Source organism: Phalaenopsis equestris, unplaced genomic scaffold (assembly GCF_001263595.1).
Source record: "Phalaenopsis equestris unplaced genomic scaffold, ASM126359v1 Scaffold000787, whole genome shotgun sequence".
Lineage (NCBI taxonomy): Eukaryota > Viridiplantae > Streptophyta > Magnoliopsida > Asparagales > Orchidaceae > Phalaenopsis > Phalaenopsis equestris.
In genome coordinates, this window is record NW_018165227.1 from 930775 (window position 1) to 956413 (window position 25639).

General features: G+C 31.9%; 1 protein-coding gene across 1 annotated transcript in view; it reads right to left on the reverse strand.

Annotated features, from left to right (window-relative positions):
- Positions 1-25639, reverse strand: part of LOC110031187 — a 165971-nt gene that overhangs the window by 123346 nt on the left and 16986 nt on the right. Inside the window, exons 8-9 of the mRNA XM_020734272.1 lie at positions 25415-25519; positions 4322-4435 (exon numbers count right to left, since the gene is read on the reverse strand). Coding sequence (XP_020589931.1) covers positions 4322-4435; positions 25415-25519 — 219 coding nt within the window. The remainder of the gene's footprint in view (positions 1-4321; positions 4436-25414; positions 25520-25639) is intronic.

Genomic DNA, 25639 nt, shown 5'->3' on the forward strand with positions numbered 1-25639 from the left:
TAATTTTAGTTTGAATTTAAAATTTTAAATCAATTTTGTAATTCATTTGTCTTAATTTTATTTTAAATTTATACTTATTGATTTATGTTCCTTTTATTTTTTAATTTCAAGTTATTTTTAAATTTGGATTAATCGTATTTCAAGTTTATTTTATCTATTATTTTAATTTTATTTGAATTTAATTAACTCTTTATTTATATTTATTAAATTTATTTAAATTTTTAATCAATGATTTATTTAGGTTTTTCAAAACTTAATTTTTTGTTATTGAAATTTAATTTTGTTAGTGCTTAGTTGGAGGTTTAGTTAAGATTACATGATTTGATTTTTGATTTTTTTTTTTAATTTAAATGTGATTTTCCTTATAGATTTTCGTTTGAATTTAAAATTTCATGATTTCGATTTATCTGTTTAATTTCAAACAACCTAATTTTTATTTCAATCAAGTAATTTCTTTCATCTTTATTTCAATTTAAATTCAACCATGATTTGAGATGAACGCAAAACATGTTCGAGTTCGGCATGAACCAACACCATGAGTTATAAGAAGAAATGCTAAGCCTGCTTGAGTGGGTTATAGGGTTAAAAGGCACTTAAATCACACGCTCAAGTTTCTAAGCTCAATGGGTCAGTTAAAAACATGTTTGAGACATATTTGAGCACTCAACATTGATTCTAATAACTCAAATTCAATTGACTCAACACAAAAATTTTAAATATTAAAATCAAGTATATTTTAAACTAAAGGGAGTGAAGAATCGGTGTAGGATCTACTTTTGGGTCTCATTAATTTACTAGTCATTTGGGATATTCTTTAATGAAGACTTCGGGCCAGATCCTGTGATATAATGGAATAGGAGGGAAGAGAGGAAGACCTCACCAAACTCTTTCAATCACCTCAAAAGGACCAATAATGCAAGGTTGAAGCTTTACACTCTAACCAAATCATATAACCCTACGCATATGTGAAACTTTCAGAAAATCATGATCCTTGTCATTGAATTCAATCTCTCTGTACTTGATGTCAAAATGTTTTTTATGATGATTCCTAACAAACATTCTCTGTGGCTTGATCAACTTACTAAGATATGTATATTCACTTTTCACTAACCTCAAACCAACATGAAGAGGAATTGCATTTTCTATCATTAACAACTTCGTTTGGTGTCATGTTGATGCTAACCTAATAGTTGTTGCTATAAATGAACTCCACTAATAGAATATAATGTTCCTAGATGCCTCTAAAGTCTAGAATGCAAGCACTCTAATCATTTCTTCTATTGTGTGAATAATGCACTTTAACGACCAATCTTTCTAAGATGAAAAGCATTACTGAACTCTAATCTCATACCCAAATATTTGTGTACCTGCTTCCATAGCCTATAAAAATATATTCCATGTTAATTAGATACAAAGAAGGTTGGTATCTAATGCAGTCAAACATTTTGGTTTCTATAGAGCTTGATTCATTTTTCTACCGAATAATTCTGCTTAATTGGAAGAAAATGAGAAGACTTAATGTATTAATCAACCACAACCCAAATAACATCAGTCCTTGATTTAATCTTGGCAAGACAACAAAGAAATTCATAGAAATCTCCTCTCACTTTCATTCTGCAATAAGAAGGGCTGCAACAAATCACTATGTCTCTAATGTTCAACCTTAAATATTTAAAAGGTCAAACTCAACTACATCAGACTTCACACTCGACCACCAAAATAGTTTTTTGTGGTCTTGATACATCTTAGGCTTTCTAGATGAGCAAATTATTGAATAAAATATGCCTCGCAGAATATCTTCTAACAAAGCTTTTCGTTATATTTTTGGGCTTTAAAAGAAAATTGTCTTCTGTCTGCTTGCAAATTATATTCGCAAATCTGGGGGCAAGTTTGAAATTCTAAGCTCATGATGATATCTAGAGTTTGTTAAATTCATAAACAATTCACAAGCTTTGAATTTCTTTTATAAATGATTGTGTAAGCTTCAATCACCTTTAGTTCTCAATAAAAATGATTGTGTAAGCTTCAATCACCTTTAGTTCTCCTTAATAAAAATAAATAATCTTATTAAAGGACTCTCCTTTCAATTTATTTTTTGCTAAGCAGAGTAATTCACATCTAGAGATTCTTCATGAGCCATAAAATTACTTTATAAATCCAGATGATTCAATTTAAATTTCTTTTACAAATTTAAAAGTTCACATTTGAATCAATTTTCAAGCGGATTAAATTTTAAAGTTCAAATTAAGATTATTTTTAAGCTCAAATGATTCACATTTAAATTACTTTATAAATTCCAAGGGTCCAAAAACCTTAGTTATTTGAAAGTCCAAACCACTTGGAGAGAATGACAGCCTTTCTAATTATCTTAAAATACTCACTGCAGTCATGCTGGAAAAATATACATTTCAACTCACGGTCTTAAAGGACAATATAAGCCTTCAAAGTACTTGAAGTCGAACAATAACGAGCACAAACTTCCCTACATTTGTACGTTACTTTTCTTAAAAGGTACTTAATACTCTGGGCAGGTACTCTCATTTTCCAGGAAGGTTACTTAAATCTCTTGATTTGTACATAAATTTTTCAAATAAGTCTGCAATTTTCTTGAACGGTACTTAATTTCAAAGAACATGTACTTGAACTTTCTAGCATAAATATTTTGAAAATTACCTTCTCATTCCCATTTTATTATACATTTTTGCACGAAGCAGCGACATTGACGATGATGAGATATTGTGGAAACAATAATGACTGATTACAGCACAAATCTCTTTTTTTTTTTTCCCGATTTTACTTTTACGATATTAACTATAAAATACAAATAGTAATTTAGGAAATAAAAAAATTGAGTAGTTGTAGCTCGGGGTGAGAAAAAATTATTCCATATGAACGCCACATGCATTTATGCATGCATGCAGTGTTCGATCTCCACCGTTGATCACAACTAAGATATATTTCGGTGGGCCCCATTATATATATATTTTTTAAAAAAATCTTGTGATCAATAGTGTAGATCAGACACCGCATGCATTTCTGAATGTGGTGTCCGTATGAAATAATTTTTCCAGGATGAGAGTCGGTTCGGGCTCCGTTGCGATTTATTTATTTCTCTTTTTTTTATCTTTATTTTACTGACAACATAAAACATTATATAATATTAACATTTAATGTGATGGACATATAAATACATATAAATTGTGACATACATGTAAATAACTGGCCATGATTAAAATTTCATGAAAGAAAAAAGAAAAAAAAAGATGAAAAGAAAATACAGCTCTAATAGAATTAGAAGCATTTATCTGAGAATGACTTTCAACTTGCTTTGAACGGCATCTCTAACGCTTCCCTGCATCGCATAGAGAATGGGAAATTACTAAAATTAAGAGGCATTTACTAGGGTGTAAACAAGACGAGCAGGAGCGAGCATGGGCTTAGCTCTTATTCGGCTCGTTAAAAAATAATATTATTTGTGTTCGGCTAGTTTATATTTCGAACACAAAAAATTTGTTCATCTTCGACTTGTTTGTAAGCGAACCAAACACAAGCTATTCAGGAACAAAGAATTATTTTAACAACTATAATCACGCATGCAACCGTTAGGGGTGTAAACAAGCTGAGCTTGAGCGAGCTCATGCTCGGCCTATTTGGAAAATACCATTGTTCGTGTTCGGTCCATTCATATATTGAGCTAAGAAAATTTGTTCTTGTTTGTCTCTTTTGCTTATCAAAGTGAACATAAGCGGTTCACCCATTTTAACAACTCTAATCAGACAGCCGTAGAATGTTAAGGGTATGAGGAGATTTAAATCTTATTATTTATATTAAAATATTCATTATTAAAATAAATATTCATTTAAATAGAATTTAATACATTTTTATTCTATTTTTAATAACTAATTTTAATTGATTATAAATCTTTACAGCCTTGTACTGTTCAACTTGTCTATGTATCGAGCGTAAAAAAAAATTGTTCATGTTCGGCTTATTTGCTTAGCAAACGAATCGAACATAAACTACTTAACGAGCCGAACACGAGTTGTTAACGAACAACGAGTCATTTTGATAGTTTATTTGCATATCCAAGGCCTAAACTTGCTTTTTACATTTTCTCCCACACAAATCTTTTTTATCACATCTGACTACTATAATTTAAAAAAAAGTGAAATACATCATTTCATGCAAAGCTAGGTGGGATGTATGTAAAAATTAAAACTGAGGTATTAGATATGTAAATACATAGGAATTGAGTGGTTAGATGAAATCTTCCTAAAACCAAAGCATCTAAAAGTTCATTTTCCGAAAAAGATCTACTTGCCTGGAGCTGATTTATCTCCTCATCTGTTAGTGAACGTTCCATGGACCTGTATGCAATTCTGTAGCAGTGACTAATCATTCCACTCTTATTTGTGAAAGTATCAATCAACCGCACCTGGAACGTTATAATATATATATATCACAATACATTCAGAATTTTATGATAAATGCTCGAAGTCAGAAGATATTTAAACAGAAATAAGAAGTAGCAAATCGGTAAAATAAAATGTCTTCTATTTTAGAGCATGTCTTGTAACTCGAGATTATTTGGGCTTGTCATCCTGATGACTTATATCACTTTTACTATAATTATGTGGTATGTATGCGATTTCCACAATTCTTTACCATTTACATATCTAGCATTTAAAAGTTCATATTAATATTTATAATACTTCAATGTCATAAATAAAATGACATCGAAGTTAATCTAAATAATAATAGGAAAATAAATATTATTCTGAAAAAGCTCATTAAACTCTTACAACTAACACAAGAAAATGAAAAATAACAACAAACAAAACACACTTCGTGCGATTAAGGCGGATCTAGGAAGGTAGTGGTAACTACTAGGGACTTGGAAAGCTGGCGGCAAGGTGGTAGGTGGGCTAGACAGTGGAGAAACAGCGGATGGGGGGATGTTCGGGCCACAGCAGCCAACGGCGGGAAGGCGTGAGAGCAGAAAATAGCAACCGGTTAATGTTTTGGGGCAGCAGCAGCAATGTCGGACAGTCAAACAGTGATAAAACAGCAAAGCAAGTAGGCTTTGGAGCAGTAGCAGTGAGGAGGGATGGCCGGCCAGCAGGGAAAGCGGTAAAGGAATGGAAAGAGCCGCTAGGAAGGGGGAAAATGCAAGAAAAACAGCTAGTACAACTGTTGTGGGAGCAGCTGAAGCAGGGAAGGATGACGTGGAGCTGCAGGGGAGCGATTTGGGAAGAAGATGAAAGGGTTGAAGGAGGAAGCAGCAGAAAAACAGCCAAGGAGGCTATTTACGAGCGCCTGCAGCTGGTACAACTTATTAATGATGTTCTTTCACTCAAGAGATGTCTCTTCTTCTTCACAGAAAAAAACATGGATCTTATTATATTCTCTTTCACCCAAAGATCCTAAGGAAAATTCTAACGTTGTGGTTTTTCCATCTTGTCTAATCAAATGTCGATGAGTACACTACTGAACTGATTTTAATACACAAATGACTATATAGTCTTCAAGGACTGGCGCAAAAGAGTCTCATCTCTGACATGTCGGACCTCCCTCAGTAGGGGCAACTCAGGAAGTAGACTATATATTTGAAAAGTCTAAAATTTTCTTTTATAGGATTGTCATGTGTCTAGTGTTGGTTCCTCGAACTTAGGGCCATCTTGGACCACCAATGTTAATTATGTTGGAGTCACTCTCATGGGCTCAACTTGAACTACGTGCTTTTAACCATCATTAGTTTGAATCTAGTACTCATTTGTGTCCTCACTTTCTTCAATATTTATAGTGTCATTGCCCACTTCTTCAATTGCTCCATGACCTGTGAAAGAGAATATTCTCTTGGTTGGGCAATCAAACTCAATATGTCCAAAGCTTTGGCACTTGAAACACTTCCTGGCTGAGACGACTTTGGGAATGCAGATTGGTTCCATATTTTCTCCATTCTGAACTAGTATCTCTTCAGGTGGGTCAGCTTGGAAGTTTTGTTTGTTCTACTCTTACTACTTGATCCTAGGGTGAAACTCTACTTGTAAAATGTGGCAGTTATCCAATGAAACTGTCTCCACTTTTGAAGCCAAGAACAAAACATCCTTTCTATAAAGAACTAGTAGATGTTGGTGATGCATCTGTTGTTTTATATGTAGATCACGTAGTAATTTACTCTTCCCTTCTCAATGTCAAAGAATCTTCAAATTCACCCACTACTAAGATACACTCTTCATTAACTTGTCGGTGCATAGTTTTTTCACCATTTTGTCCAATGGGACGTCCTGGTACTCAAAGAGACATTTGTGAGTCCAAAGGCACTCGATTAACTCAATGGATCCATGTAGTCATCAAAATATGACAAATCTATTTTTGTTTCAAAATCATGATTTCTCCAATATTTCATGCCAAATCTTCGAAGTAGTAGTTCTTCTCTAGAATCGAATGGAGTTTGTGTGACCACTATGAATGGTCTACTCTTGAAGGTTGTGAGCTTCTATTACAGTTGGAGCATTTCTCATTGCATATCCTCCCTAGAAATCTCTTGTACACCTATTTGTGGATTTCTCATAAGTGGCATCGTGTCATTTTCTTTCAATCAGGTTCTATTATCTCTTCGGTGGTATTGCTAGGGTTTAGGCACGAGCAGGTGAGATGTGTTTTATGGGTGTGACGTAGGGTGGAAAAAAAAATTTTGGGTTAGGTAGAAGAGATTTAGATGACCCTATAATGGGACTAGAGTTGCTAGCTTTGATACCAAATGATATCAGAGTTAATCCAAACAATAATAGGAAAGTAAATATAATTATTTAAGAAGCCCATTAGGTTGTTACAACCAACATGGAAATGGGAAATAACAACAAACACGACACGACACGCAACCAGGGCAAATTTAGAGAGGTGGTGGTGATTGCTAGGAATTGGAAAGGTGGCAGTAAAGTGGTAAGTGGGCTGGATAGGGGAGAAACAATAGGTGGGGTGACGTTCAGGTGGCCGCAGCCAAGGTGAAGGCCTCAGACAGCAGAAAACAGCAACAGGTAAATGTATTGGGGCAGCGACAGCAATGTCGGATGGTCAGACAGCGATAAAAAAACAGAGTGGAATTTGGGCGGCGACGGAGGCTATGCAGGGTGGTTAGACAGCATGGAAAATAATATAAATGGATGGAAACAGGGGAAAGGGGAAAATGCAGGAAAACAGTAAGGACAATTGATTTGGATGCAGCTGCAAGAGGGAAGAATAACGTGGAGCAGCAGGAAGCAATTTCAGAAGAAGAAGAAAGGGTTGAAAGGTGGAAACTACAGAAAATAGCGAAGAAGGATTGTTTCCTGGTGCCTACAGCAGGTACGGAAACAATGTCAACAGAAGGAAGGTTGCGGTGGAAGGGGAAGTCTAGGATAAAAACCACTCTGAAATGAGGTACAACCGGAGTACTACTTGACCGTAAGATGCAGCTCTAAACGAGAGGAAAAGGATGTTGGTGGCTGTCCGAACATATACACAAAAAAAACTAACCCTAAAACATCAGAAAAGCAAATATATAATGAGAGAATAACTAGAAATGATCCAAAAGGATCGGCTACAACAACCAAAAAAACTAGACCGGTTCAGTCCATGCATGAAAGCAGAAACCGCTTCGTCATGGGAGCTGCATCACACTTCAGTCGCAAGAGTTTCAGCTTCACACCCCGCGCCATGAAAAGGAGTATTTCACTTTTAAAAATTTCTTTTTTTTTTTTTTTTTTTTGGACTGTGGACTTTGAAGATGGGACCTTTCAATGCGGGAGTAAATGTCCAACCACCAGACCACCATTTCATCCGCATTTTTAAAAGTTAGCAATAATAATATTTTTTTTATGTGGTTTTAAAGATTTGTTGCTTTGCGTGTAAATATGAAACATTAGGTGTTAGGTATGTAAATACATAAGAGTTGTGTGGTCTGTATATAATTTCCCCAAATTAACACACAATTCTTATGCATCACTCATCTAACATCTGAACATTCATATTTATATTTATAATATTTTAGTGTCATAAATTAATGCATCAAAAAAATTATTTCACTTTTAAAAAGTTAGGAGAAGTAGTATTTCTGATGTGATGTTAAAGATTTGAGTGTTATGCTTGTCAATATGAAATTTAAGTTGTTAGATATGTAAATGCATTAACACTTGTACATAATTTTCCCTAAAAATAAATCAGGGTAACAGTACCATAATTGAATACTACAATATTCTAGTGGAAGTATGGCAGAAAATGGACACAGAACATGGACAGGAGTAGCCATGAGATGGCAAAAAAAATAAACTGATGCTTGAAAAAGGGCTAGTATTAGATATTTTCCAAGGCCTAATCAAGTTGAAGCTGGCAAAGACGGAAGAGAAAATGTGTGATGATGAACTCAGTAATCCCCATGACGAACAAACCTGCTCTCAAAACTTTAGGTGTTAGATATGTAAATACATAAGAGTTGTGTGCTATGAATGTAATTGTCCCACAACAAACAACAACAACAAGCCTTTATCCCACTGAGTGGGGTTGGCCACAGGAATGTTTTTTCTCCGTTGTGTCCTATTGAGTCATTTTCATTTAATCTAATAGATTAAGTTCATCTTTTATACAACATGCCCAAGTCTTTTTAGGTTTACCTCTACCTTTCCTAATATAAGTCAAATCTAAAACATCTGCTCTCCTAACAGAGTCATCAGATGGTCGACGTTTAATGTGACCAGAACATCTAAGACGACTCTCTCTAATCTTGTCTGTCATTGGAGCTACACCAACCCTTTAACGAATATATTTGTTTCTCATTTTGTCTCTAAGTGAAAAGCCACTCATCCACCTAAGCATATTCTCATATCAACAACACTTAGTTTTATGCTTCTCATTTATAGGCTGACATTTTGCAACATAAAGCATTGCAGGTCTCACCACCATCTTATAAAATTTTCCTTCTAAGTCTAAGAAGTACTTTTTTATCACACAATCAACGTGATGCATTCCTCCACTTCAATCATCCAACTTGAATTCTACTAATAACATCCCCATTTATATCCTCAATCACTTTCAACAATTAATCTGGGATATCTAAAACGTTCACTCCTTTTAATGAATTGATCACCCATTGTTACAATCCCGCCACTAGATCTACTACAACTAAAATTACATTCCATGTATTAAGTTCTAGAGCTACTCAAACAAAAGCCTTTATACTCTAAAGTTAACCTCCATCATTCAAGTTTTTCCTAAACTCTTTCTCTAGCTTTATCCACAAGAAGGGTATCAACAGTGAAAAGCATACACTAAGGTATATCCTCCTGTAAATGTCAAGTAAAAACATCCATGACTAAAGCAAAGAAATATGGCTTAAAATCAATTCTTGTTGTAATCCAACTGAAATAAAAAATACACGATTAATGATCCTTCTATTCGAACACATGTAACAACTCTAGTATACATATCTTTAATGATTTGAATATAAGTTATATCAACATATTTTTAGAACTCTCCAAATTACTTCTCTTTGTACTTTCTAATAGGCTTTTTCTTAATCAACAAAATTTATATATGGATCCTCCTTACTCTGTCTATATTTCTCCATCAAACAAATCATAAAATGTATAGCTTCCATAGTAAACTTGCCTGACATAAATTCAAACTGATTTTGATAAATCTTTGTATTACGGCTTAACCTATGTTTAATTACTCTCTCCCATAATTTTAATGTACGACAGATTGACTTAATTCCTCTATAATTTACACACTCTTGTGGATCTTCTTTATTCTTAAAAATAAAGAGCAAAATACTCTTCATCCAGTCCTCGAACATCTTTTTATTTTTTAAAATAATATTAAAAAATGTAGTGAGCCAAGAAACTCCAAAGCCTTAAACATTTTCACACTTCTATTGACATATCATCAAGTCAATATTGATTGTCTACCCTTCATTTTCTTTAAAACAACTTCAACTTCCATTTTAGTAATGTGACAATAAAAAAATAAAATTTTATTATTATTAATTATTAAGATCACTACAGTCAATTATAATTTTAAAATTTTCATTAAAAAGTTTATTGAAATATCTCACTCACTTATGTTGAATATATTTCTTGATTTTTAAATCTTTGTGTTTTAAATCTTTTTGTTTGACTAGTTTATACCACCCCCTTTACTACTAAAAGAGCGCTAAAAATAAAATTTTTAACATCACAAATTGTTCTCTTAGACTCCTTACAGATCACCTTGTATTTTTTCTATTTCTCGAAGATTTTATAACAAAACTTATCATATTTTATATTTTATTGTCCATTATTATTCGAGCATCAACTATTTTTATTCATACTAGTTTTTCCTTTTGATACTCCAAGTACATTTTTTGAAATTTATTTAATAGTGCTCATTACTTTATCCCACATATCGTTAGTATCTTTATAAGCATCCCAAACTTAAGATATTGAAGTTTACTCATAAAAATAATTTTATTTATCTTTTAAATGCATTCATTTAATTCTATAATAATATTTTATTGTATTTTTTATCTTGCAACCCTTTATCTTAAAATTCAAAACAAAAAAATTGATGTTGAATACTTAAGTTTTCAATTGGAATGACCTTAAAAACTTTACAGATCTCGACGATCTCTTTTCCTATAAAAAAAAATAATTTTGTGTTTTATTAGATTCATTCTTATAAGTGATAATATGCTTGTATATTTTCTTAAATAAAATATTAGCAATAATAAAATCATAAGCTAAAATAAAAATCAATATGGTTCTACATTCTTCATTAGTCACTCCAAAATCATAACCCTATTATTGTAAGATCTCAATTCCCGAATGTGAAAAATGAAGGATTGCATTAGGTAGTCGACAGCCAGCATAAAATTTTTTTGTCAAAAAATCATGACGTATTGTAATTTCTTCGAATAAGTAAAACTTACATGCATACCAAACAATGCTTATGTATTTACATATCTAACATCTAAACATTCATGAAGAACAAAACTCCCCCCAAACCCTTGCTCAGGCTTCATTCGAGGATAAAGCTAACAAATCAAAGAAGTGTTGTGTGAAAAATAACACGCGCCTTACCACACTCATAAGCAACGTTACAAAACTAAAAAAAAGCAAATTTAAAACAAAAATTCAGAAAAAATCAAAGCCCCAAAGGTCATATTACTGAAATTGATTCTACCAATATTTAGCAAACGTAACTCCCCCCTTTTTAAACGCCGACAAGCATGTGTTTGATTAGTTTGTAAAACAAGCGAACCGAAAACAAAATAAAATGTACAAACTTTTGTTCGATTGTGTTCGTCTCGTTTTGGCTAGAATTAATTAAATAGTTAAACAAATAATAATAATAATAATTATTATTATATTTTTTACATTGATTATTTAATGTATCTTTAAAAAAGTTACAGTTTATTATTTTTTAAATCATTTGAAATCATTTGAGCTAATTTGAATCAAACACGAGATAAAAAAAAATGAATTCGAAATGAATCGAACATGAACATATTATTTATGAACCATTTTGAACACGAGCTTGTTTGGAACCAACCGAAAGTTTGTTTACACCCCTAACTGTAATCTCAAGAAGCTGAAAAACTATTACTTAATCAAACAAGAAGCCAACAACAAAGAAAAACACAAACCACAACAGGTTATGGCATGCAAAGATAATCCAAGTCACTCTCTACCCTCTAAATCCATGAAAGAACAACATTAGACTGTTAATTCAAGCACACCTTATCATATGATGGGCTAATTAAAACAATTTAAAATTTACCAGGAGACAAATAATTGATTAATGTTTGGGTGAATTATGGAAAGAAATATGTTTTTGAAGGAGGGTTCAGTTTGGGTAAAAAATTTGTTTCTAAAACATGTCGTATTTGTACCCAAATTAATTCGCAATTTATTATATGAATTGCAAAGTAATTATTTTTCTTTCACTATTTTAGGACCAGCCTTTGAGGAAGATGATGGCAAGAGTAATATGGCCACTACTCTCTCCCCAACACCACCATCAAGGTCTCCAGTGAAATTCCATAAAAATTATTTGGAATATTTACAAACATACCACTTAATTTTATTGTATTTATATAACTAGCATCTAAACTTCAATTTTTACATAAATGCCACCTTATCAATACACGAGACGGTGTATTTTAGTTTTTAAAAATTAAAATGGTGATATTTTTTATGTGATGTGTATGACTTGACTGGTTTCAATGTAAAAACCAAAGTTTAAGTGTTAGATAAAAAATCATTTTCATTAACAACTGAATGCCCCAGTTATTTTCTCCTTTCGTTTTTTTTTTTATTTTTTATTTTTTTACTCTAATTCAATGTTATGACCCAAATATTATGGCATCTAAATTTGTCCTATCTCAAAATCTTGTACCTAAAGATGCTCATCAATAAAAAGAACATTTATTTCGAATGTGACAAGTGTTCTTTCCAAACAATACAAAATGAAAAAACAATCTAGACAATAGCTGCCGCCGCACTACTTTATAAACCCACAAAAGACTTATATTTAATCCATAGTGACATCTAAGGACCAAATAGAGTTAATAGCTTGATGGAACCCAATGATTAGTTTCCATTATGGATGCCCATTCAAGAGGCCGATAGTTCTAACGCACGAAAGAGAAAGAAAAAGCTTGTAACTTGTTCAAACAACCGCACAAACTCATCCAAGACATTTTAAAATTACATTCAAATTATTTGTGTTGATCATGGTGAGTACTTCTCATAACCAAATATCTGTGGTCATCTCCATAGATGGCCCTCTTTCTCCTAAGTCACCTCAACTATTAGTCCCAAGGGAGATCTCATCTAAAAAAGCAAATCATGATATATTTAAGAAGGGGTATAGCGCTCAATTCTTATATATTTAACTATCTAACACCTAAATTTTATTTTTAATATTTATACAACCCAAATCTTTCAGATCACATCACAATACCACCACTTTAACCGTTTCATGTATAAGTATGGTGGTATGTTTGTAAGAATTGAAGTTTAGGTGTTAGATATGAAAATACAAAGGAACTGAATGTTATGTAAGTAAATTTTCCATTTAAGAAAACGCAAAGGCACTCAAAACAACCAATCACCAAACCTAGGGCATGGACCAAACAAGTTTATTAACCTTGAGATACCTATTGATTCCAAAAAGGGAGGTAAGAACTTGTACCAAGCATGCAAATTCTAACTAATTTACGTACTCTTAGTTACGAAACTAGTTCAAAGCATTGACTAACATGATTGATAAAGTTGTTGTACGAAGGAAAAAAAAGTTTGAAGCTCTTAAAAGTTATACGAGAGGACATGAGAGTTCTTTAAGAAAATAAAATTTGGGATATTTTTGATGACTCAAAAAGAAAAAAAAAAATAGAAGTAAATGGATCATTACTGTAAAATATAAAGCTAATGTGATCATTTGACTGGTATAAACGCATAGTTGCTGACAAAAGCATAAAATACGAAAAAAAGAAGACTTCTGCTCATGATGCAAAACCAACTGCAATTCATGTTATAGTATATTTTGATGCTGAATTGGACTGAGAGCTTCAACTTGATAATAAAAAATAAATTTTTAAATGATGAGTCAGAACAGCAAACTTGACCGGGATATTTTTTAATAAAAATAGATTTAAAAAAAAAAACTCTATGGCCAAAACCATCTCCTCATACATGGTTCACCATAGCTCCACTCTAAATTAAATAGGATATGATACAGACAATGGAAAGCCAATCATACAATTTTTATAAAATACGACAAAGAATAAATAAAATCAACCCTAACTGGATGACACAAGGATTACAAAGGATGATGAAGAAGAAATCTATAACTTACAAAGAAAGCTAAAAAGGGATTTTGAATTAAAAGACCTATGTGCTTTGAAAGTTATTTCCTTGGAATGGAGATTGCATGGAGTAAAAATGGCTTTTTTTTTTTAATTTCTCAACAAAAAGACACTCTTGATCTACTTATTGAAACGAGAAAATATGGATGTGAACCAGCTGGAACAACACTAGGCAAAAAAAAAGATGGAAGGAGAACAAGGATGATCCTATGGAAAAGAAACCATATCAATGATAGGTAAGAAAATCAAATATATTGCATATATCGTCAGTGTAATAAGCCTCAAGGCAATGCAAAAATAAACTTATTGATTTATAAAAACTTAAGGAAATTTACATAAATAGCACCCATTCTTATGTATTCCAATATCTCTCACTTAAACTTTCATATTTACAAGCATAGCACTATGGTGCTTTAACCCATGCATTAAAAGGTAGATTCGACATTTAAAAAGTTGTAATAGTGCTATTTCAGATGTGAGATTAAAGATTTGAGTGTTGTGTATGTAAATATGAAAGTTTAGGTGTGAGATATAAACACATCAGAATTGTATGCGATGTATGTAAATGCCCCAAATTAGAAAAGAATCACAGAAGGGTTTATTGAAGCAGATGGGGCCATATGTGAGGATAAAAAAGTAAATTATGGTAGTAGGCTGGTGCTAAGGCTGAATATCAATCTATTGCCCATTACATTTGTGAGCTTAGAAAGGTTAGTAGATGCTCTTAAAATTAAAAATATTTAGCTTCAGCGCTCTACAGTGATAATAAGCCTGTGATCAAAATTTTAAAAACTTATGCCCAACACGATCAGATAAAAAACTCAATAATTTAATGCAGCTTTATCAAACGAGAAGCTAAGGAACGATACCTACGTTTACGTTTGAATGTAGCACAAAATTCTTATGTATTTACATCTCTCACATCTAAACTTTCATAATTACATGCATAGTATTTTGGTGCTTTAAACCTATGCATGAAAATGTGTATTTGACTTTTAAAAAGTGATAATAGTGCTATAATTGATGTGATACTATTGGAGTTTGAGTATCTCCTATTGTTAGTATTTTCTATTTTTAGTATCTTCTATTATTGGCATGCATGTCATAATTATTGTTTCCTTCTTTTATTATGGAGAGTTATGATATATATTATTATTTTTTCAATATGGGAGCTTTCCTCCTTTATTTAATTTGTAATCATTTTTCCATGAAATTGAAGAGAAATACGTATTTTCCCCTCAAAGTAAAATAAATAAAATAAAAATAAAAATAAAGCTCATGCGTCGCTTGCACACGAAAGTGAACCGATCACAACATACAAGAGTTATGCGTTGTTTTTTATCACGATGTAAAGGTGTTCAACGCAGTTCCTAATCGTTTTTTTTCCAAATTCTGATGATGTCGTACAAATCAGTAATGATGATAGGAGTTCAAAGAAATTCTACCACATTGACCGGTTCTAGTAATTTTGAAACCAACATAACTCACCCGACAGCTCCCCTAATAAGTATATCAGATGAATATTTTTCTCAAAATTTATCGTCTTACCTCACAATTATAAAACTTAATGGACAAAACTATCTCGAGTTGGCACAATCTACAAAATTAGTGATTGACGAGAGAGGCAAAATTGGGCATTTAAGTGGAGAAATCCCAAAATCTACTAAATGATCCAAATCTGAATAAATGACATTCTGAAAATTCTCTAGTAAGGGCATGGCTTATCAGTTCCATGGAACCTTCCATAAGAAAGCCTCATCTATTTCTTTCCACTGCTCGAGATATTTGGGAGGTTGTTCGAGATCTCGATTTAACTAACAATAGGAGATACTCAAACTAAAAATAGGTTTAAAGTTGGTAACATGATATTTTTAGTATCATGTTATGATAATATTGCTATAATTGATGTGATGTGTTTCATGTTCCTAATTTATCATGTAACTTGTTGTCTATCGGTAAAATTACTATTGATCATCAATACTGAAGAATCTTCCAACACACCAAGATGATATTGATTGATTCAATAATTTAATTAGATAAATTTAACTTTATGAAAGAGCATTTGTTTAATTATACTTTTTGAGTATCATAAGATTTGTGGTGGTAGAGTGATAATTTAACGTCTCGGCATTATACGGAAACTCAACACACACATAAATGATTGAAAAGTAACAGAATAAGACATCAAGATTTATTACATGAGAAAACTCAAAAATGGAAAAAAGCACGACGTCTAGCCTAGACAAAATATTTCGCTGTAGAAGTATAACTACAAAGATACACCCTTGTTCCGCAATTGGGAAGGAAGGGTTACCACGCTACAACTACAAAACTTATCAATGCATAATGCACGTAACAATTTTGGAGTCTGAAGAAAGTCATCGTATTCTGAATATGGCGGCCGAAACTATTCGTCACTGGAAGTTATCGTCGAATCTTTAATACGGAGCTATTCACTATTCTATATGCAGGATACTTTGTAGAACCGTATAGAAGATATTTCGTTGCACTGTATTCAGGGATACATCGTTACACAACAGAGTTTGCCAACAAAAATGGGCAGATAGCGGTTGACGGTGGTCGACAGGGGCCGACGGGCATTTGTTAACGATGTTGAGGTCTACATGGGCCAGAAGTTATCGTCTAGCCTTCAGTCTGGAATAGCGCTAGAATTTGACTTATTTCCTCTCAATTCAAGAGAGGGGTCTATTTATAGACAAGGGAAGGGACATATGTTCCTTTGATGAAAAATTTCCCTAATAACCTGATCAGAGACTCATATTGATCTCTTTTGATCGTAGGAAACTTTTTTTATGATTTGAGGAGCCTTAGTTATCTCAGAATTAATGAAACATAGGCTCATTGGATTTCTCTGGTCAAGATGCTTGATATGACTATAAGCATGTCAGAATTAACGATTCGAAGCCGACAAATTGGCCTTAATGGCTTGATTAGGACTTCATTAGACTTGGATTGTACCAATTTTGGTATGATTGGGTTCTGTCTTGTCGAGACGGTCAGTTTCCTATCATATTAGTCATACTGATTGTGTATGTAGATAATATTATTATCACAGGGAAAAATGCATATGAGATGAATCGTTCGAAGAATTCCCTACATCTGGTAATCAAAGAAATGAATTATTGTGTCCCAACAGAAATATGTTCTTGATCTTCTCAAGAAAACTGAGATGAGTGGATGTAGACCTGCAAACACTCCTATTGATCCAAATCAAAAACTAAGAGATGGGGAGGAAAGTGATCAAGTGAATACATTTAGGTATTAAAATTAATGGGAAAATTGATATACTGACACATAAACAGTCTGGTATTGCCATTGTTATGAGTTTGGTAAATCAATTTATGCATTCTCTCTTTGAGAAAAAAACTTCGAAGTAGTCAACAAAATTCTCAGATATCTAAAAGGTACATCAAGTAAAGGTTTACTCTTTCAGAAAACCACACAAAAAAACACAAAGACACGCTGATGTAGATTGAGCAAGCTCATTTATTGATAAGAGATCAACGTCTGGATATTGCACCAATGTATGGGGAAACCTAATTACATGGTGAAGGAACAAAATGTGATTGTAAGGAGTTGCATTGAGGCATAATCTAGGGCTATGACTAATAGAGTATGTGATATATTATTGTTGAAAAGAATTCTTAAAGAGCAGCAAAGCTCGATAAACATGCTAATGAAGTTATATTGTGACAATAAAGCAGCCATAAGCATTGCAGAAAATCCTGTGCATCATGATCGGACAAAGTGAAGATTGACACACTTCATAAAAGAGAAAATTAATTGCGGAGTTATTTGCATGTCATTTATCCCTACTGCTCAACAAATAAAGGATATCTTCACCAAAGGACTATTCAAGCCTAATTTTGAAGTTCTTGTAAGCAAGTTGGGCATAACAATTTTTTTATGCTCCAACTTGTGGGGGGCGTTGGATTTCGAGTATCTCCTATATTAGTGTTTCCTATTTTTAGTATCTTTTATTATTGGTATGTCATATTCTTACTTTTTTTCTTTTATTATGGGGAGGTAGGCGGATATTATTGTTTTCCCAATATGGGTGCTATACTCCTCTATTTAACTTGCAATCATTTTTCAATGAGATTGAAGAGAAATAATTAGTTTTCCCCTCTCAAAAACTACAGATATTATAGAATTGGGTGCTATGTGTGTAAACATGAAAGTATGTGTGTGAGATATGTAAATACATAAGAATTGTTATGTAAAAGCCATAATACTTAATAGAAGAAAGGTATGTCAGCTCATGGGGACCGTCCAAAGTTTGCTTGAAAGGAACATTATTATTGAATTCAAAAGTCTCTTATTTCTTCCTAGTTTTTAAAAATTTAAATACAACCCCCTTTCCATCTGTCACAATCGATAGCATCTTTGCACTTAATATTTATTCATCTCTTTCCTGTCTGTCCCTTGCCATTTAAGGATTTTACTCCAAGAAAAATTATTGGATTCACCAATTTTGTAAGGCTACAACCAAAAGGTTTTGATATAAAAATATGAAAATAATAACATAACATTTATTGGGTAAGTTAGCATGGCGAAGTAAGAACAGACAATGATTGTTAGGAGCAGAGCGTTGTTCGCAAACGGCTCGTGTTTGGTAGTTCGTGTTCGATTCGTTCGTTAAGTAAGAGAGACGAACATAAACATTTTTTTAGCTTGATTTATAAACAAGCCGAACACAAAAAAAGTTTGTTCATTTGTGTTCTGCTCGATTCGTTCGTTAAAATAAAGGCATAATTTTTTGCTCTTCCACGTGGTTTATCTTTTAGGTGAAATTTGTGAATACATAATAATTGTGTTGCCTGTATGTAAATTTTAAAAAATAAAATTATAAAATGATGCGGTCTCACGTTCCCTCTAGTTCCACGTCCCCACAAAAATTAGTCCCACAGTATAAATATTAAAATAAAATCTTAAGACACTCTCTTTAAATAGAAAAAGGTAGATGCATTCTCTAAACCAACTTGTTGCTAGTCATGTAGCACGTGGCTGTGCAAACTTATTTTAATTTTATTCTCTCCTAAAAGAGCTTTGAAATAAAAAATAAATTTTATAATTTAATTATATTATTTGCTTTATTAAATTTTAATAAATTATTATTTCGAGCCAACCATGAGCTTAATTAAACAAACATGAGCTCAAATAAATAAGTTTGAACTGAGCCGAACACGGACAGGCATTTAACAAGCTCTTTCGAACACCAACGAAAAAAAAATTAAATGAGTCGAACACGAACAAGCCCTCAGCTCGCTCAAGTTCAGCACGTTTATACCCCCAGCTAAGAGTTATTCTGAGGAAGAATTTTAATCTATAGCTCATGGCATTTGTGAGGTTATCTTGTTAAAAAGGTTAACGAAGGATCTTCAAATTCAAAATTCTTCGACTCAATCCCCTAAAATGGCAGTAAGTCATCAATGTTGTAAATATTCATGTCCAAACTAATCAGATGAAACATGTAATAATTGACTTGTGAAGCATGAAACACTCTTAGTTAAGAAGCAATGCAGTGTTGGAAATTTATCGAACACTGCCAACGAGCACATCTATGAAAAACTCCACCACATGTCAGATATGATGTAGAACTGTCCAATTTAAATAATATTAAAAAATAAATAAACATGTGTCCTAATTTATGAATTAAAATTTTCTAAAAAATTTTAAGAAAATCAAAATTTTATTTAAATTTTATAGAATTATTATATATTTATTATTTAAAAGTTAAATTTATCTTGATCTAAAATAAAAAAATTAGTTATTATCTTCTACATCATAAATTAAATAGTATCTATGGATCTCTTAACTTTTGAAAATTAATGTTATTAAATTTATTATTGTGTGTTCTTTAATGTTCTATTTATTTAATTTTTTCTATCTTTTATAATTTATATTAGAAATATCCGCATACATACCACTCAATTCTTATGCATTTACATATCCAACACCTAAACTTCAAATTTTACATATATGTCAAAATATGTATTTCACATTTTATAAGGTCAAATAGTGGTATATTAAGTGTGACTTAAAAGATTTGGTTGGTATAATTGTAAAAAGGTAAACCTTGGGTATTAGATATGTAAGTATGTATATAAATATTCCTTTATATTATAATACTGTCTCTGAAATGTATTTGTCCTATTAAAATCCTTTATGTTCAATAATAGAAATGTCAGGTGTTCGTGTCATGTGCATCATAGAGATTGATTATAGCTTTATCAAATGAGAAGTTGATAGGAAAAAAGAGCATGCATCTTAAATATATCCCAACTCATTGCATAAAATGCAATGTCCCCACTAAGATACTTAAGTCTGGCTTTGAAAGTATGTCCGGCAAGCTTGGCATGATAGATTTATAATCCTAAGCATATAAAAGGTAGCGTTGGAAGATTTAGAAGGTGTCCGTGGTACTGAAGTGGGTTAAAATCAAATGTTTCATAGAAAGAATGTGTGTCAACGCTTGGAGCAGTTTTGCTTAAAAGTAATTATTGCATTTGAGTGTCTTATATTTCTTCTTGGATTTTTCTTCCTTCAACACAGCCGTCTTTCTTGTTCTAGTCCCTTCCCCTCACAATTTAATGGAAAGAAAAATGATTAGCTTCAGCATTTCTAAAAGCCAAAAATCAACCATCCTAATTTGTAATTGCGTATCATGTTTTATTGCTTGATTTGTTTTTTGTATAGATCTGAGTTGTAATTAGTGAATGGAATAATAATAAAATAATATAATTACTCCCTGGTTTTACAAATGAAAGCCTGAAAGGTAAAGACAAAAAGATACAATTAAAATTTATCTATTGAGCTACCAAATCAATGGTATAAATTTGTTGGCATGTTTCAGCACATAAGCAACAATAATTTCAGAGCAATATTATGAATATGATTTAGATTTCAGTTAAAAAGAGCATATCGTTAAATATATGCTCCAGAAATCACGGACCATGCTAATAGGAATTAAAAGAATTATATCCTCTGGGTGGATTATTACCTAAAGGTGTTAGATGAAATAGTTGAAACATAAAATAATTATTATGTGTGACTCCCATCACACATAGATCATAATTCGTATTTGTAAAGACAGTCCTACGATTACAATGAGTCGTAGGGCATTTACATGCATACCACTCAATTTTATGTATTTACAAATATAACAGCTAACATTGCTATTGTCGGTCCCAAGCCCGGATATGAAAAGTGGAGAGGGTTGCGTTAGAGGTTGCGTTAGATAGTCGACAACCAGCGTAAAATTTGTCAAAAAAATCATGACATGAATCATTTTGATCATTGTGTAAGTGTCAGGACGTCCCATGGAAGCGACGCGCCGTATAGCCTGAATACAGAGAAAAGTGTGCAAGGGCCGCTACACCGGCGCCCGGATGTAGTGCCAAATAAGCAAGAGTTCCCACATTATGGACGGATGCGGGTAAAGAAGTTAATCCATGAAACTAATGAAATTAATATTAGGATAGGATCTTGGAATATATGTACCCTCAATGGTAAATAAATGGAATTAGTTGATATTATAATTCATAGAAAGATTAATATCTTATGTATTCAAGAAACAAAATAGGTAAGAAAAAAGGCTAAGGAGATTGATAACTTATGTTTTAAACTTTGGTATTCTGGTAAGAGTCGCACTAGAAATGATGTAGGTGTAATTATAGATAAGAGTTTGAAAGATAATGTTGTAAAAATTAATAAACTTGGATATAAAATTATAGCCCTTAAGATTATCATTGATACCAAGATTTTTAATATTATAAGTGTTTATGCTCCTCAAGTAGGTTTAGATATAGGGTTTAAAGATAAATTATGGAATGACTTAGAAGACTTAATACAAATGATATCTCTTGAAGAGAGAATTTTTATTGGAGGAGATTTAAATGGACATGTCGGTAGAGTGGTAGAAGATTTCAGAAATATTCATGGTGTCTACAGTTTTGGAGTGACTAATGAAGAAGGTAAAACTATTTTAGACTTTGTTTTAGCGTATAATTTTGTTATTATTAATACTTTATTCAAGTAAAGAGATGAGCATCTTCTTACTTATAAGAATGGATCTAATAAAACACAAATCGATTATTTTCTTATGAGAAGAAGAGATCGTCGAGATTGTAAAAATTGTATAGTCATTCTGAGTGAAGATTTAAGTACCCAACATCATTTATTAGTTTTAGATTTTAAGATGAAGAATTGTAAAATAAAAAATACTAGGATTCATCGTACCAGAATCAGATGGAGAAACTTAAAAGATACAAATAAAATTAATTTTATGAGTAAAATTCAAGATTTCAAAATTTGGGATATTCATGAAGAAGCAAATGTGATGTGGGATAAAGGCAAAAGATATACTTAGAGAATCAAAAGAAAAAATATTTTTAAATAAAAATAGTTGGTGGTAGAATAACAATATGCAATAAAAGATAAAATATAAGAAGTTATGTTATAAAAATCGGTTTAATTGTAAAAACTTAAAGAACAGGGAAAAATATTAAACGGCCCGCAGGGAGTCAAAAAGAACAATCCATGACGCTAGAAATTCTACTTTTAATGATCTTTATAACAGATTAGATACTAAGGAGGGATTAGATACTTATAACAGATTAGATACTAAGGAGGGTGAAAAAAATATGTATAAACTAGCCAAACAAAGAGAAAAGAAAAGTAAAGATTAAACTCAAATAAAGTGTATTAAAAATCAAAAATAAAAAAGTGATTTTCTTAAAAAAAGATATTCAACATAGGTGGGTGAGTTATTTTGATAAACTTTTTAATGAAATTTCTAAAAATATGATCAAACCTTAGTGATCTTAATATCGTTAATAATAATAAAACATTTCATTGTTTACCGTTGCATTAGTAAAAAAAAAAAGTTGAGGAGGCTTTAAAGAAAACCAAGGTTGGAAAGTTTGTATGACATGAAGATATCCCAATTGAGGTTTGGAAATATTTAGGAGATTTGGGACTTACTAAACTCATTAATATTATTTTAAAAACTAAAAAGATGTCTGAGGAGTGGAGGAAGAGTATTTTGGTCCCCATTTTTAATAATAACGGGGTTGCACAAGAGTGTGCAAATTAGAGAGGAATTAAGTTGATGTGTCATACTTTAAAATTATGGGAGAGGGTACTTAAACATAGGTTAAAACGTATTACAAAAATTTCTCATAATCAATTTGGATTTATGTCAAGCGGGTATACTATGGAAGTTATACATTTATTGAGAGGTTTTGATGGAGAAGTTCAGAGATAATAAGGAGAATCTATATTTGATTTTTATTGATTTAGAAAAAGCTTATGATAAGGTTCCAAGAGAGATCCTTTGGAGAGTTCTTGAGAAGAAAGGTGTTGATACGACTTATATTCAAGTCATTAAAAATATGTACACTAGAGTTGTTAGTTGTGTTCGAATTGAAGGAGCATTGACTAGATATTTTTCTTTTCTGTTGGATTACTTCAGGGATCAGCTTTAAGCCCATATCTTTTTGCTTTAATTTTGGATCGTCTTATTGGACATTTACAGGAGGATGTACATTGGTGTATGTTTTTTGCTGATGATATCCTTCTAGTGAATAAGACGAGAGAAAAGGCCCAGGAAAAACTTGAATTATGGAGGTTTACATTGGAGTTTAAAGGCCTTCATTTGAGTAGAACTAAAACTGAATACATGGAATGTAATTTTAGTAGTAGCAGTTCTAGTGACAGAAGTGTAACTTTGGGCGATCAAATTATTAAAAGATGTGAACGATTTAGATATCTTGGGTCCGTTGTTCAAAGCGATGGTGATATAGATGGGAATATTGATAGTAGAATTCAAGTTGGTTGGTTGAAGTGGAGGAATGCTTTGGGCTATTGTGTAATAGCAAAGTACCGCTTAGACTGAAAGGAAAATTTTAGAAGACGGTGGTGAGACCTGCAATGCTCTATGGCGCTGAATGTTGGCCTTTAAAAGAGAAGCATAACACTAAGTTAAGTGTTGCCGAGTTGAGAATGATTAGGTGGATGAGTGGCTTTACACTTAGAGACAAAAAGGGAAATGAATTTATCCATGATAGGGTTGGTGTAACTCCTATGACGGACAAAATTAGAGAAAGTCGTCTTAGATGGTTTAGTCACATTAAGCGCCAACCATATGAGGATTCGATTAGGAGAGTAGATGTTTTCGATTAGAATTATGTTAAGAAAGGCAGAGGTAGACCTAGGAAGACTTGGGCTAATTTTATAAAAATGATCTTAATTTATTAGAATTAAATGAAAATATTAGAATAATTTATTAGAATTAAATGAAAATATGACACTAAGTAGGATGCAATGGAGAAAAAGGATTCATGTAGCGGACCCCACGTAGTGGGATTATGGTTTTGTTTTGGTTGTTGTTGTTATTGTTGTACAAATATAACAGCTAAATTTGCTTTTTTACATTTATATTACTCAAATCTATCATATCACATCAAAAACACAACCATTTTAACATTTAAAAAGTGAAATGCATCTCTTCATGCATAGGTAAGGTGTTTGATGTTTGATATGTATGTAAAAATTAAAATTTAGGTGTTTGATGTGTAAGTACGTAAGAACTGAGTGATATATATGTAAATCTTCTTAAGTCATATTACAATAAGGTATATAATTCTAATCATTGAGAGCCTCATAGATATAAAACATATATCAATACTCCCACAATAAGCAGAGTGGTTCATTAAAAACAGAAAAAAATATCACCAACAAAGTTCACGTGATGATTATGCATATGATTGCCTCCTCTATCCCATTCAAAAATATATTATCAAGATGGCATTGCATTATAGCCATTTTTTTAAATTCAAAAGGTTTGCAAACTTTCCTAAATTTCATAAATTCAGGCATCTATGGCTGCCTCAACCGGTTCAGAAACTTAGGGGCCGTTTGGAATCACTTTTAATTTTTATTTTTGTTATGTTTTATGTTTTTTAACTTAAAATGAAACATATTTGGTATGTTACGACATGATTATTTCTAAAAACACTCAAAATAATTTTTATGTGTTTTAAATATTTTTATAAACAAACTAATTTGTTTTTGAAAGAAAATAAATACATGAAAAAAATGCACTAAACAAACATATTTGTAAAATAAAAGCAAAAAAAAAACAAAAACAAAAGATAAAAGTGATCCTCAACAAGCCCTTAATACATGTATTGATTTAGTCCATGACAATTACCACCACGAACTACTCATTTTTACATATTTATAATCATATGTGTGATACTCCACTTGTAGCCATAAAATTTTCATTCTTATGTATTTACACATATACTGCCTGAACTTTACTTTTTAGATCGCATCAAAAAAATCACTATTTTAACTTTTTAAAAATGAAAAATATGTAAATATTGAAGTTTATGTGTTTGATGTGTAAAATAAAGAAGAATTGAATGATATGTATGTAAATCTTTCACCGAAAATATAGAGAATAGAACTTTAAGTATAAAAAAAAATTGGCACTCTTAGGCATACCTCCTCTACAAGATCTCTGGCAATTCCCCTCACAACTTCGCATAAGTTATTCTCGGTGAATGAGTCGCTTATCCAAAAACTCATATCTTTGTAACATGGTGGATACTGCAAAAAGGAAAATGTTCACATAATAAGAACATTTCATGGATATTTAATAACAAGGTAAATTAACTAATATCATATCAAACTATATTTAAAAAATGTCAGCTAAGAAGCTCAAATAAA